The sequence below is a fragment of the Macaca mulatta genome, chromosome 8 (genome assembly GCF_049350105.2).
Source record: "Macaca mulatta isolate MMU2019108-1 chromosome 8, T2T-MMU8v2.0, whole genome shotgun sequence".
In the NCBI taxonomy this organism is placed as follows: domain Eukaryota; kingdom Metazoa; phylum Chordata; class Mammalia; order Primates; family Cercopithecidae; genus Macaca; species Macaca mulatta.
The window spans coordinates 110183857-110196724 of NC_133413.1; the positions used below are offsets into that span (position 1 = coordinate 110183857).

Here is a 12868-nt window from a genome sequence, read left to right on the forward strand (position 1 = left end):
GCTTCCCAGGTGAGGCGACTCCCCAACCTGCTTCTGCTCACCCTCCTTGGGCTGTACCGACTGTCTAACCAGTCCCAGTGAGATGAGCCACATACCTAAGTTGGAAATGCAGAAACCACCCACCTTCTGTGTTGATCTCGCTGGGAGCTGCAGACCGGAGCTGTTCCTATTCAGCCAACTTGCCCAGGAATCAGTTTTTTGTTTGTTTGTTTGTTTTTGAGATGGAGTGTCACCCTGCCACCCAGGCTGGAGTATAATGGCACGATCTCAGCTCACTTCAACCTCTGCCTCCTGGGTTCAAGCAATTCTCCTGCCTCATCCTCATGAGTAGCTGGGATTACAGGTGTCCACCACCACTCCCTCTAATTTTTGTATTTTTAGTAGAAATGGGGTTTCACCATGTTGGCCAGGCTGGTCTCAAACTCCCGACCTCATGATCCACCTGCCTCAGCCTCCCAAATTGCTAGGATTACAGACATAAGCCACTGGCACCCAGCCGTAAGGAGAGGTTTTAAGAGAACTTAAAAACAGAAAATGTTACGTGGTATGTTATTGTTTTATGCTATTGAAACTGTCTTATAGGAAAGTATTATCTTTCTTTACCTTTGTCTGCCCTTTTACCTCCTACTTTCAGCTCCTAAAAATTATATTAAATTAATCAAATAGGATAAAAGTCTTATACTTTTAAGCTTATAATGGATTGTGCTAAAGTCAGCCCTCTGTCTCCGTAGGTTCCATAGCTATGGATTCCACGAAACATGGACCAAAAATATTCAGGAAGAAATAAACTAACAATACTACTATTTTAAAATACACATTTTAAAATACAATATAACAGTTGTTTACATAGCATTTATATGTTATCAAGTATTACAAGTAATACAGAGATTACTTAAATTATACTGAAGGATGGCACGGTTATGTACAAGTACTACGCCATTTTGTATAACGGACTTGAGCATCCATGGTGTTCTCACTGCTTCTAATTTTTTCATTAGGACATTCTCATGGAAACAGGATTCATAATATTCCCATGTCCCCAACCCAGCCTTTTTCTGAAAATACATAGTTATAGATGGTGTCTTAGAAGATGTGCTTTACGGGGCCGGGCGTGGTGGCTCACACCTATAATCCCAGCACTTTGGGAGGCTGACGTGGGTGGATCACTTGAGGTCAGGAGTTTGAGACCCGCCTGGCCAACATAGTGAAACCCCATCTCTACTAAAAATACAAAAATTAGCCGGGCGTGGTGGTGTGTGCCTGTCGTCCCTGCTACTTGGGAGACTGAGGCATGAGAATTGCTTGAACCCGGGAGGCAGAGGCTGCAGTGAGCCGAGATGGTGCCACTGTACTCCAGCCTGCGTGATGGAGTGAGACTGTCTCAAAAAAAAGAAAAGAAAAGAAGATATGCTTTAAAAAGTCTAATTCTGCTGTATTACTGTAGCTAATGTGCTCTCTGCATTTTTTTTTTTAGTATTTTCATGTTCCAGACAGTGCTACTTTTAGCATTTGCCCAGGTGGAGAGCAGCCTGCTATGAAATCCAGCTCCCTTCCTTGCTGGGACTTGATGCCTGCCATTAGTCAGTCAGTGCTGGATGCATCCCTGCTTCAGAAACAGATCATGCTGGGCTTTTCTCCTGCCCCAGGTGCTGACAGCTCACAGTGCTGGAGCCTGCCAGCTATAGTTAGACCAGAGTTTCCCAGACAGAGTGTGGCAGTACCCCTTGGGAATTTCCGGGAAAATGGATTCTGTACCAGGTATTTTATGTTTGTATAAATGTCTTTCTTCTTTGCTTGTCAGTCTAGCTGTTCATCTAGATGCCAAGAGAGAGAGAATGGTTGTAGTGCTCCCCATATGTAATACTAGGCTTTATTTTTAATGACTTCTAGACATTGTATACAGTGAGTCAAGTGTTGTGATCACATATGGCTTGTCCCAGCATACTACTTAAGAGATTTTTCCCCTTATGGAGCTTACGCTGGGGGGAAATGATGGTACTTGTACCACAGAATGTCATTATATGAAAAGATCATATGTATGATCATACAAATAGCATCGTATGAAAAGATCATATCATAATGAAAAAATTACCTGTTGTGAGTTCTTAGCCTCCATAAAATTATAGGAAATAAGGGTTAAAATAGGAGCAAGTCAAGTTGGAAAACCTTTTTCTTTTCCCATATTATACTTTACTTCAAAATGGAATTTTTCTCAAAAAGTCATTAAGAGAGATAACTTAGATAAACACAAGTCACAGAAGACTCTGTTCTGTGGTTGTTCCTGCACACAAGTTGCTCCAATGACCGATTACCAGTTATGCAAATAACCACAGAATCAAGCCAGAGATGTATAATGGTTTGTTCATACTGGACTTCTATTATGTGGTTGTTTTGCATGTAAAATATCCCTTCTGCAGCTCTCAAGAATAACTTATTTATAGTATATATAACAGCTGCAAAAGAAAACATATTGTGCCCTTATGAGAAGTACCTTATTTTCATGATTATGAATTTATAGGCTTTGAGATTTTAGCAATGCTAACTCTTTTGATATAACATTTTAAAAGACAAGAGAGATTTATAATAGTAATATTTTAAATAAGTTATTCATAATGGCAAGGTTCTGTTCTTCACACATCCCTCCTTCTTTCACAGTATTCACAAAATCCTTGATTTTACAAACATTTGTCATCTTACACTGTAGAGGAGTGGTTATCCTTACATTCTGGTTGGAGATGTTAAGCATAGTGAGTTTAAGGGTGTTTTTGAAAGTTATATGAACTTATGTCTATAAACAAAACATTTTTTAAAAAACAAAATTTGAAACTAAACTTAATTTGGAAATTAAGCTTAAAATTCAGATAATTACAGTATAATTTAATCTTATCTATAAATACTCAGCTAGATATTGGACAGAAAGTACCATACTTGAGTCCTGGCCCCAGCCTTCTTGGCTATCAAAAAGAAATTATCTGAGGTTGGCTCGCGTAGCTCTTTTAAAATTAGGCTGGGAAAGGAACTTTGCTGTTTATCCAAGAACTGTACTCTGAAAATGAATTTATTTCGTGCTGTCCCATCTCCTCATCTATTTCCTTCCCTCAATTCAACCAATAGCACACATTAGATGGTGGTATTAATGTGCTTTTACCAAATGCTAACGGACCATTCACTTTGACATTTCACACAAATACAATCTTTGGGAAGTACTCACACTGGCAAATAAGATGGATGGCAAATGGAAGCTTTTTAGAGCATTATTGACCCCTTTTAGTCAGCTGAGGGCCACATTTGGCAAATTATCTGATTTCTTTGATTAATTTTGACAATCATTCCATGTAATTTAGGCTTCAGAGTAATTTTTTTTTCCTGCTTCAATGAAATATTCTTTGTGGTAGTCTGTAATCTAAATAGGAAAATTTCTCTCTCTTCATCACAGAAGGCAACCTGTACTCACACAGTTGGTTTTCTAACTCCAAATAATACAGCTTTGCTCCTGCTAATCAAAATGTACATTTTTTAAGGTGTGATGGGAATATGGAAATTGACAGCAAACATTATCAGCCTGCCTACCTTTAGAAAAAAGAGCAAGCACCCAAATTCTCTAGTAGTCCTTTGAAAAGCAGGTCAGCTTTTTTTTTTTTTTTTTTTTTTTTGATACAGGGTCTTGCTCTGTTGCCCAGGCTCGAGTGCAGTGGCACAATCATGGCTCACTGCATCCTCAACCTCCCAGGCTTAAGCCAACCTCCCAGGCTCCAGCCATCCTCCTCCCACCTCAGCCTTCCAAGTAGCTGGGTGTGCACCACCACACCTGGCTAATTTTTGTATTTTGCTGTAGAGATGGGGTTTTGCCCTTTTGCTGAAGCTGGTCTTGAACTCCTGGGCTCAGGCAATCCTCCTGCCTTGGCTCCCAAAGTGCTGGGATTATAGGCGTGAGCCACCATGCACAGACTACCAAGCACTTTTAAGGAAGAAGAAGGTACCCTGCCTGGCTAAGGAGTTTAACACACATATGCATTGGGGGGAAAAAGAACAACAGGAAATATTAGCACAAGGTTAGCTATAGTTCTCTCTGGATGATAGAATTATTTTGTTTGCTTTTAAGTATTTTTTCACATTTTATGAATATTATAAATATGTTACTATTGTCAGAAAAGAAAGCTCCCCTGAGTTATAAAAGAGATATTTTCAAGCTCTGAATGTTGCAAATCTAAATAAACATGTTCCAGGAGAGAAAGCATTCATTTTTTTTCCTAAACATATCTGTCATTTGACTTGATTCTGTTCTAGGGCTATAGTGCTGACATATCAAGAACACCTTGGAGTGACTTACTTAACCCTCTCAGAAGACCCTAGTCCTCGAGTAATTATCCACAACAGATGTCCAGTAACAGTGCTTATAAAGGAAAACATTAAAGGTATGTTTTATAATGTCAAATTTAGATAATACTAAATGTGTATTTTTTTTCTGGGGTTTTTTGGTTTAGTAGTTACCTGTGATCCTGTGAAAAAAAATATTTAAATAGATGTATTAATCATCTCTTTTTGAGAAGTTTCTTTTGCCACATTATGTTTACTGTCCCCCAAGTCTCTGTCTTTAAGGGCTAATTCTGATATGCCTTTTTTAAAATTTCAGATATTCCGAAGTTTGAGGTTTATTGCAAAAAAATTCCCTCCGAGTGCTCAATTCATCATGAACTGTATCATCAGATTTCCAGTTATCCGGACTGCAAGACCAAAGACTTACTTCCGAGCCTCCTTTTGAGAGTTGAACTGCTAGATGAAGTAACAACTGAGTGGAGTGATGCCATCGACATCAACAGTCAGGGAACACAGGTCAGTGAGCCGTGTGTTCCTGCCAAGACCCAAAGAAAAATGTCCTTTTCTGAGGTTTTGTTGGTTGCCTACTTTTAAACGTAATTTTCTAGATGCTGAACATCTTTTCTTTGTGTGAAAGAGCATGTGAATCCATTTTTACATCCTCATTAAGTTATAAATTCTCAAACTCAAGCATGTATCTGCAAAGTAGACTATAAAACCATTGACTAGAGAGGAGCACTTAGTAAAAGCAGGCCCATCTTGGATCTAATCCAAGGTCGAAATGGAAATCAAATTGTTAGGCTTATTTAGATAGAACATAGTTCAGCTGTACAGATTTTTGCATAGTCATAATACAAATCCTCTTTTGTGTATTACTAGGATAAATATGTGTATTTTAAAATTACTAATTTTTATTACATAAAACCCCACAAATGGAAGTTTTATTACATAAAACCCCACAAATAGAAGTAGGTTTAAAAACCTGAGCAGATAAAATGTCTTAATTGTTTCTGTCTTCGTCTGGATGTTAGTGATACTAATTTTGTTGAAAATAGCATAAGAACTTAGCATTTCCTTTCTTCTGGACTTAAAATTTACTGTTTGTTAGTGTGTAATTTAGTGGCATTAAATATACTTACAGTGTTGTATAACCATCACCACTATTTCTGAAACTTCTTTATCATTTCAAACAGAAACTCTGTACCCAGTAAGCAGTAATTCCCATTCTCCCCTCCTCCAACCCCTAGTAGCTCTCTTCTTCTTTGTCTCTGTCTCCATGAATTTGCCTGCTCTAAGCATCTCAGATAAGTAGAATCATAAAATATGTATCCTTTTGTGTCTGGCTTATTTCACCTAGCATAATGTTCTCAAGGTTCGTTCATGTTTTAGCATGGATCAGAACTTCATTTGTTTTTATGAGTGAATAATATTGTGCCATACTTTTTTGAAAAGTTCGTTCACATTTATTAGTTCATTTGGTCTTCGCAACAAGCTTCTGAGGTAGGCTACTGTAATGGTGACAAACCACATATTAAAGTTATAAATGCATTTGCAGTAATAATAATGGTTATCATTGAATAATCACTTACTCCATACGAGGCATTGTTCTAAGCACTTTACGTTCATTCTCATCTAACCGTGACAACAGCCATACAAGTTAGGGACTATCATCTCCACGGAGGGAGAAGTAGAAACTAAGACCTGCAGAAGTACCTAGGTCTAATTTGCATGTAGTGGAAGCAAAAGGCCTGGAATTTTATCCAGATTCACCGGACAGCAAAGCCAGTGCTCTGAGCACAATGCATGCTGTTTCCTTACATGAAACTCCTTGCCCCCCCTCTTTCCCAGTCCTCCTGGCACATTCTTTCTCATCTCAAGATTTCATTAAAGCCCCTGTGAAGTGTATTTGTGAAGTGTGGAATGACTGATCTGCTAAGGGGGAGAAGGAAAAAGGGAGGGGTCTGGGAAGAGCAGTAGCTGTGGAAACTGGTGAAGGACCTGGCTGGAGACAGAGGAAGGGATGGCTGAGTGGCCTGGAGGGCCACACTCACCCTGGAGACCTGCATTTGTAGTGGCCACAAACTACTCAGGGGCATGCTTTCTGTCAGCTGTGCTCAGGGGCTAAACAGTGAAAACCCACGGGATCTATGCAGCCTCAGAAGATGCTCCCAGTCTCATTAATTTACAAAATAAATATTGCAAGCTTCTCAGGGGTCCCTGAACTCCCCTGTCTGGGTTTAAAGATTTTTGAAATCCTGCTTATATTTGACTTAGGAATTCTTTATGATAGACATTCTTCCTGTCAAACCTTATTTTGGGGATTCCCATTCACTCTAAATTTCCTCAAAACTTTGTAGTCAGGGATACTTCAAAGCTAAGAGGAGGTGCTCTTTCCAACACCCTTATCATTGTGGTCTGAGGACCCAGCAATCTCATGTTCCCATTAATCTTTTAGAAGCTGTGTGCCATATGTCCTGCAGACCATGGTTTACTTCCTACTCTGGAGGAAGATTTGTTTCAGACCCTCACCGACATCTCCTCAGTAATATCCCAGGGCATATAAATCACTGGGGAGCAAAGGGAGCTGTGTCCTCTGATGAAAGGAAGGAGCAGTCCTTCTGGAGGAGGGAGTTTGTCTTCCAGGAACCTTCCTCAGCCCTTGGTCTGTGTATTTCAAAGCTGACCTAACAAGCAAAATCAAAACACCATAAAATGCCCATTATGCTGCAAGGAAGAAAACTCCTTTAACTTTTTTCAGTCAAGCCCTCTGCTTCCGTTGTGTAGATAAGATAGTCTCATGTTGTAGAATTTTGAAATGGATTGCATGAGGAAATAAGCACAGAGGAGTTGTATAATCTCACAGAGTATTCTTTGGACCAAGAGTTATTGAGAAGACCTGCTCACATGTAGGCTGCAGAATACTGATTGTAAAGTTGCTGCGTGCTTTTGGGGGTTGGATCCTTGGCTCACACCTGGTCAGAAGACATCTCATGGTTATTCAACCAGAGACCTGAAGGTGGCACCTGGTGCTCATACGCATGATTTGATAGTTGGTGGTAGGCTGACTTTAGGACAAAAACAGTCTTTAGGTGCTCAATAAATAAAGTCATAAAAGTAAGTTTACACCGATAATTTTAAGTCATAATTTTGATCCTACCAGGAAAATAGTTCAGACTCCTATCATAGTGTATAGGATTTTAATTTCTGATACTCAGAAACTATTTTTGTCAGAATTAGGCAATGTTATTTTGAAAAAGTCAAAACAAGGAACAAAGAAAACATAGTAGTTACCACTTAACTACCAACAACATTGAGAAGCCTGCTTCATTCATTCAGTCAACAAATACTGAGTTCCTAATGTATGCCAGACATTATAACTTGGTACTAGCACCATGTAAAATATACTGAACAAAAATGGAGCACAGCCCCTGCCCTCAAGTTTACATGTGGAGGAGATAGATAATAAATAATCTCATGGGTAGTTGTATTATAAGCACTACGAGGAGCTATGCAGGAAAGGTACAGTTGTGCTATGTGGGTGTACAGCAGACAAGTTTGAGAGGTCAAGGAGGGTGTCTCTGATGGAGAGACCTTGCCTCTGTGTCTTCAAGGTGAACAGGCTCTCCCTAGACAAGAGAGTAGGGAATCTTTCTAGGTAGAAAGAGCAATATGTTTGAAGCTTCAGTGTTCAGAGGGCACGTGGTCCTTTTAGGGAACTAAATGCCAGTGCGGCTGTAGCACCAGATGACAGAGGGTAGGAGAGGGAGCTGGTGAGGCAATGAGAGACCAAACCTGGCAAGGCCCCGTGGGTCCTATCAGGGATTTTGGTTTTTATCTTATGAGTCATGGGAAGTCATTGCATTATGAAAAGTACTTGCTGAGCCATTGAACTGCAAAGAGTGAGTAGTTTGAACCCCAGAAAGTGAATTTAAATGATCCCTTTGCAGGTAAATTCCCTTCTGAAAAGATCCATTAAATTCTCATGATCTTTGACTCTTAACAGACATTCATAGTCGGGTCATTGTCACTGCTGTTTCTTCGCAAATGGATTGTTTTGTGGGGAGGAGAGAATGATAGTCCTTCATGTTTCTACAGCTCTGTGCCATTTACCAAGTGTTTCACAGGCACAGTCTCCATTCTTTTATTCATTTGTTCAAAGTTTTGCTGAGGACCTATCAGGTGCCAAGCCCTTTGCCCTAAATAAGGCATAATTCCTGCCTTCAAGGACTTGAGTAACCAATAAATGCAGTAAAGGGAAGATAAAACCTTTGATCACTGCAAAAATTCTAAGATAGGGTGATAATTTTTATGTTTATTTACTGATGAGAGATTTGAGGCTTAAAGAGGAATCAGCTAGGTGACTTACAACTAAGCAGGAGCAAGCTGGAGCCTAAATCTGCTCCCATGTGGTCCAGTCCTATTTTTCCTACACCAGGCTCAGGCCACTTGTCTGTCCTCTGAAGTCTTGCCCTGGCTACAAATACTAGCTGCCTGAAAGTTCATCAAAGCACAGGATAGAAGAGATTTTCTAATCTCCCCATTTACCTAATGCAAGAATCCCTTCTATGACATCTCACCCCAGAAGGCTCCCAGTGTAATAGTCATAACTTGTCCAGTGGTGGCTGTGAGAAATTTTCTCTTGTATCAATCTGAAAACTATTACTCTGTAGCATCCGTTCATTCATCTTTGTTTTGCCGTCTGGGACATCACAGACTCTTTATTTCCCCTCAAATACAGCAACGCTACAATTATTTGAAGGCAGCTCCAACATCTTTCCTAAGTGTTCCCTTATCCAGGCCAAACATTTCTGGTTCCTTGAATCATTCCTTCAGTAAATGCAATTTCCACACCCATCACCACAGTTACCCTATGTGAACACTCTAGGTGTTATGTTCCCTTTTAAATATCTGGCAGCCGGAATTACACACAGTATTCCAAATGTGGTCTAACCAGCTATTACCTCCCTATGCTTCCATTAATAAAGTAAAAGATTGAGTTAGCTTTTTATTAATGAGTTCAGACTGTTTGTTATACTGAACTTGTGGTCAACCACATCCCCCAGGTCTTTATCATATGACTTGCAATACAGTTGACTTTTTGAACCCAAAGACAGGACTTTACATTTATCCCAAGTAAATTAAGTCTTGTTGATATTGGCCTAGTCCGGCTTGTTGAAATCACTTTTTAAAAAATTGTGATGCTGTCATCTAACATATTAAGTATCCCTGGTAGCTTTATGTCATCCATAGATGTGGTGAGCGTGCATTCTACATGTTCGTCCAGGTCATTAATAAATATGTTGAACAGGACAAGTTCATGGTCGACATACTGCAGTGAATCACTAGACACTCCCCGAATGCATGGGGTCATTCAGCCAGACTCTACTCTCATCTAGTCCATGTTTCTTAAGTAAGAAAATGCATCTAAAATCACTTTTAAACTATACTGTATAAGATATTATCTACAAGAATATCAGAACATACTTTGTTAAATGCCTTGACGAACCAGGACTCAAATGTGTAATCTCTCCATTTGGTGCAGATCACACAGAGGTAACCTTGAACACTGAAGCTTAAAGCAGCAGGTAGTAATTTTCAGAGTTATCTCTACCCTCCATTAAGGAATTTTTATAAAGAAAAAAAGTCAATGCAGGTGAATGTCTGATTTATAAAATGTGTAATGCAGGTATTTTGACTTCTTGCTTATTTTGCTCACCTTCCCAGTACTCCAGGGCACAGTCGAACAGCTACCAGCAAGTTGGCACTGACTTCTGAATGTCTGCTAGGTGCCCTGGTCTAGAGTCTTCTATGTGTTTACAGTTTGTTCTGGATGAGTCACAACTGTTTCCAAAGATACTCAGGAGTAGTGATTTCCCTAAGATGTTTTTCAAAAAGTATACAGTGGGAAAAAGTTACATCCAGAATACCTACTGTTTTCTTTTCATCTCTATCTGATCCTTCCTACCTTGATCAACTTAGAAATTCATCTTCCTTTCTTCTCTTGGATATCTAATTCACCTCATACCTTTAGCTACTGCCTATCACTAGTCACTCCCAGAAATTGATTTCCGGCCCCCACATTACTCCCAGTATGCAAATCTGTGTTTTTGCCTTCCCACTAGACATCTCAGCCTGAAAATCCTACAAGCATCTGAAATCAACACATCAGAAACCAAGATGATCATTTTTCTTACCCCAAGCCAGCTTCTTCTGGAGTCTCTGCATCAGTTAATGTCATCCCTGTTTTCCCAGTACAAAAACCATAAATACAATAGATTCAGATAATATTGAATGCCTGTTTTATCTCAAGCTCTCTACAGGTATAGTCATTAGTCCCTGTCACATCCTTTAAAAGTAGATGCTACCCAAAGCTCTGAGAGGTGAACTTGCTCAGGATAAATGGTCCTGGGATTCAAACCCAGGACTGTGTGGTTTCCCAGCCTGCCTTCTGCCTACTGCTTCCCAGTGTCTTCCTTTCTTTCTGATCCTCCACACATCCAGTAGGCCACCAGCTTCTGTCAGAAATACCTCAGAAACGTCTCTGGAATATGCCCGTTCCCTCTGTGACCAGGGTCGTCTCTGGAATCTGCCCCTTCCCTCTGTGACCAGGGTCTGCTTCAGGCCTTTGGTTCATCATCTCTCTCCCAGCTTTTAGCAATAGTACCTTAACAGGTCTCTCCATTGTCAGCCTCTCCACTCTCAAGTCTCTCTCTATAACCACCCCACAAATGATTCCTAAAACACAGACTCCAGCCCAGAGAAGAGAACCCAGTCCACTAGGTTGCTTAAAACAGACCTCCACCTGAGACCAAGCAGGCGCTGTTTCACTCCTGTTCCCCCTCTACAGGCCAGGGTTCAATCGCTTCTTCCCACCTTTCAAAGTCTAAGTCTATAATTCTTCCATAGCATGGTTTCCTACTTAAGATACTCTTTTACAAACTACTTATATAGAGATATCAGTAGTACATTTTAAATTTATTCCTTCCGAAAATGGGGGATGAAATTTTTTGTGAGAAATGACTTTTAACCCAAAGTCAGCTGCACAAATAAAATGCCTAAGTAGCATGTTTTCAGATCAGTTTAGACATATCAACTTGCAGCAAAAGATGAGTGTGATACTATCTTCAACTTAAATGTTCAAAAGTAGGGGGCCAGGTGCAGTGGCTCATGCCTATAATCCCAACACTTCAGGAGACCGAGGCGGGAGGATCACTTGGGCCCAGGAGTTTGAGACCAGCCTGGGCAACATAGCGAGAACCCCTGTCTCTACAGAAAAATTTTTTTTAAAACATCACCAAGCATGGTGGTGCGCACCTCTATTCCCAACTACTCAGGATGGGAGGATCACTTGAGCTCAGGAGCTGGAGGCTGCAGTGAGCTGTGATCACACCACAGCATTCCAGCCTGGTTGACAGAGTGAAACCTGTCTCTGTTTTTAAAAAAAAACACAACAAATATTTTGTCACCTTGTAATTAATTTACTTAGTAAAATTGTTATAATTGTAAAAAATATTTGTTACATATAATCATTCAAATAAAGATAACTGAGTAGATAGAAAAGCGCAAGTTATATTAAAATGCTTCTTGTTTGTAATTGTCATAGAAGATATTGTACTAAGTAGAAACCAGTATCCAGGCCTCAAATGGTTTTCTTAGACCTAACATATGTACGATGGGGCTGAGCACAGAGACTCATGCCTATAATCCCAGGACTTTGGGAGACCAAGACAGGCAGATTGCTTGAGCCCAGGAGTCTGAGACCAGCATGGGCAACATGGCAAAATTCTGTCGCTACGAAAAATACAAAACTTAGCTGGACATGGTGGCAAACGCCTGTAATCCCAGCTACTCGGGAGGCTGAGGTGGGAGGATCAACCGAGCCCAGGGAGGCGGAGGTTGCAGTGAGCCATGATGGTGTCACTTCACTCCATCCTGGTAACAGATTGAGACCCTGTCTCAAAAAATAAATATGATAGTGTCTTGCTTACTAAAGAACTCTAACACAGATTCAAATGGTAAAACAGTGAGTCTCTTAGTATATGTCACCTAGAGCCTTCTACACCACCCCACCTCACCCTGCTAGTGAAGTGAAGAAATAAAAAAGAACCAAATGATGACATTGATCAGGACTGGCTGGGTTATTCTGTGATAACAAACAGCTGGAAAAAAAATCCTCTTGGCCATCAGTCATTTATCATTTTTTTCCCCACACACAGAACAAATCTTCCCCCCAAGGTTGGAAGCAGTCACTCCATCACACTTGAAGTCCAGCACTTCTGAGCGATGCTCAGTCTGGATGTGACACCCTTTGATCTGGAGACCTGTGGACTTACCTGTTCCCCATTTCCCTGCCATTTTATAGGAGAGGGTAACAGTAATAACCCCTCCACTGTGGAAGGGGGAAGAATGACAGACATACAGCAGTCTCTTGCCTATGGCAATTCTGAAAGTTTTCTGGGCACATATTATGGGGTGTATACCCTGGAAGCAAGAAATCAGCTTTCACTGAGTACTGTTTCTAATCTTTTTTTTTTTTTTTTTTTTTTTTTTT

The 12868-nt window shown here is 40.2% G+C and overlaps 1 protein-coding gene across 21 annotated transcripts in view; it reads left to right on the forward strand.

Annotated features, from left to right (window-relative positions):
* Window positions 1–12868, forward strand: part of VPS13B (vacuolar protein sorting 13 homolog B) — an 856590-nt gene that overhangs the window by 810188 nt on the left and 33534 nt on the right. For all 21 annotated transcript variants that reach the window (XR_013397363.1, XM_077943895.1, XM_077943898.1 and 18 more), the window contains exons 52-54: window positions 1475–1758; window positions 4288–4415; window positions 4634–4833. Coding sequence is in view for 20 of the 21 variants with exons in the window: in XM_077943895.1 (XP_077800021.1) it covers window positions 1475–1758; window positions 4288–4415; window positions 4634–4833 (612 nt within the window). In the remaining variant the exon portion in view is untranslated. The remainder of the gene's footprint in view (window positions 1–1474; window positions 1759–4287; window positions 4416–4633; window positions 4834–12868) is intronic.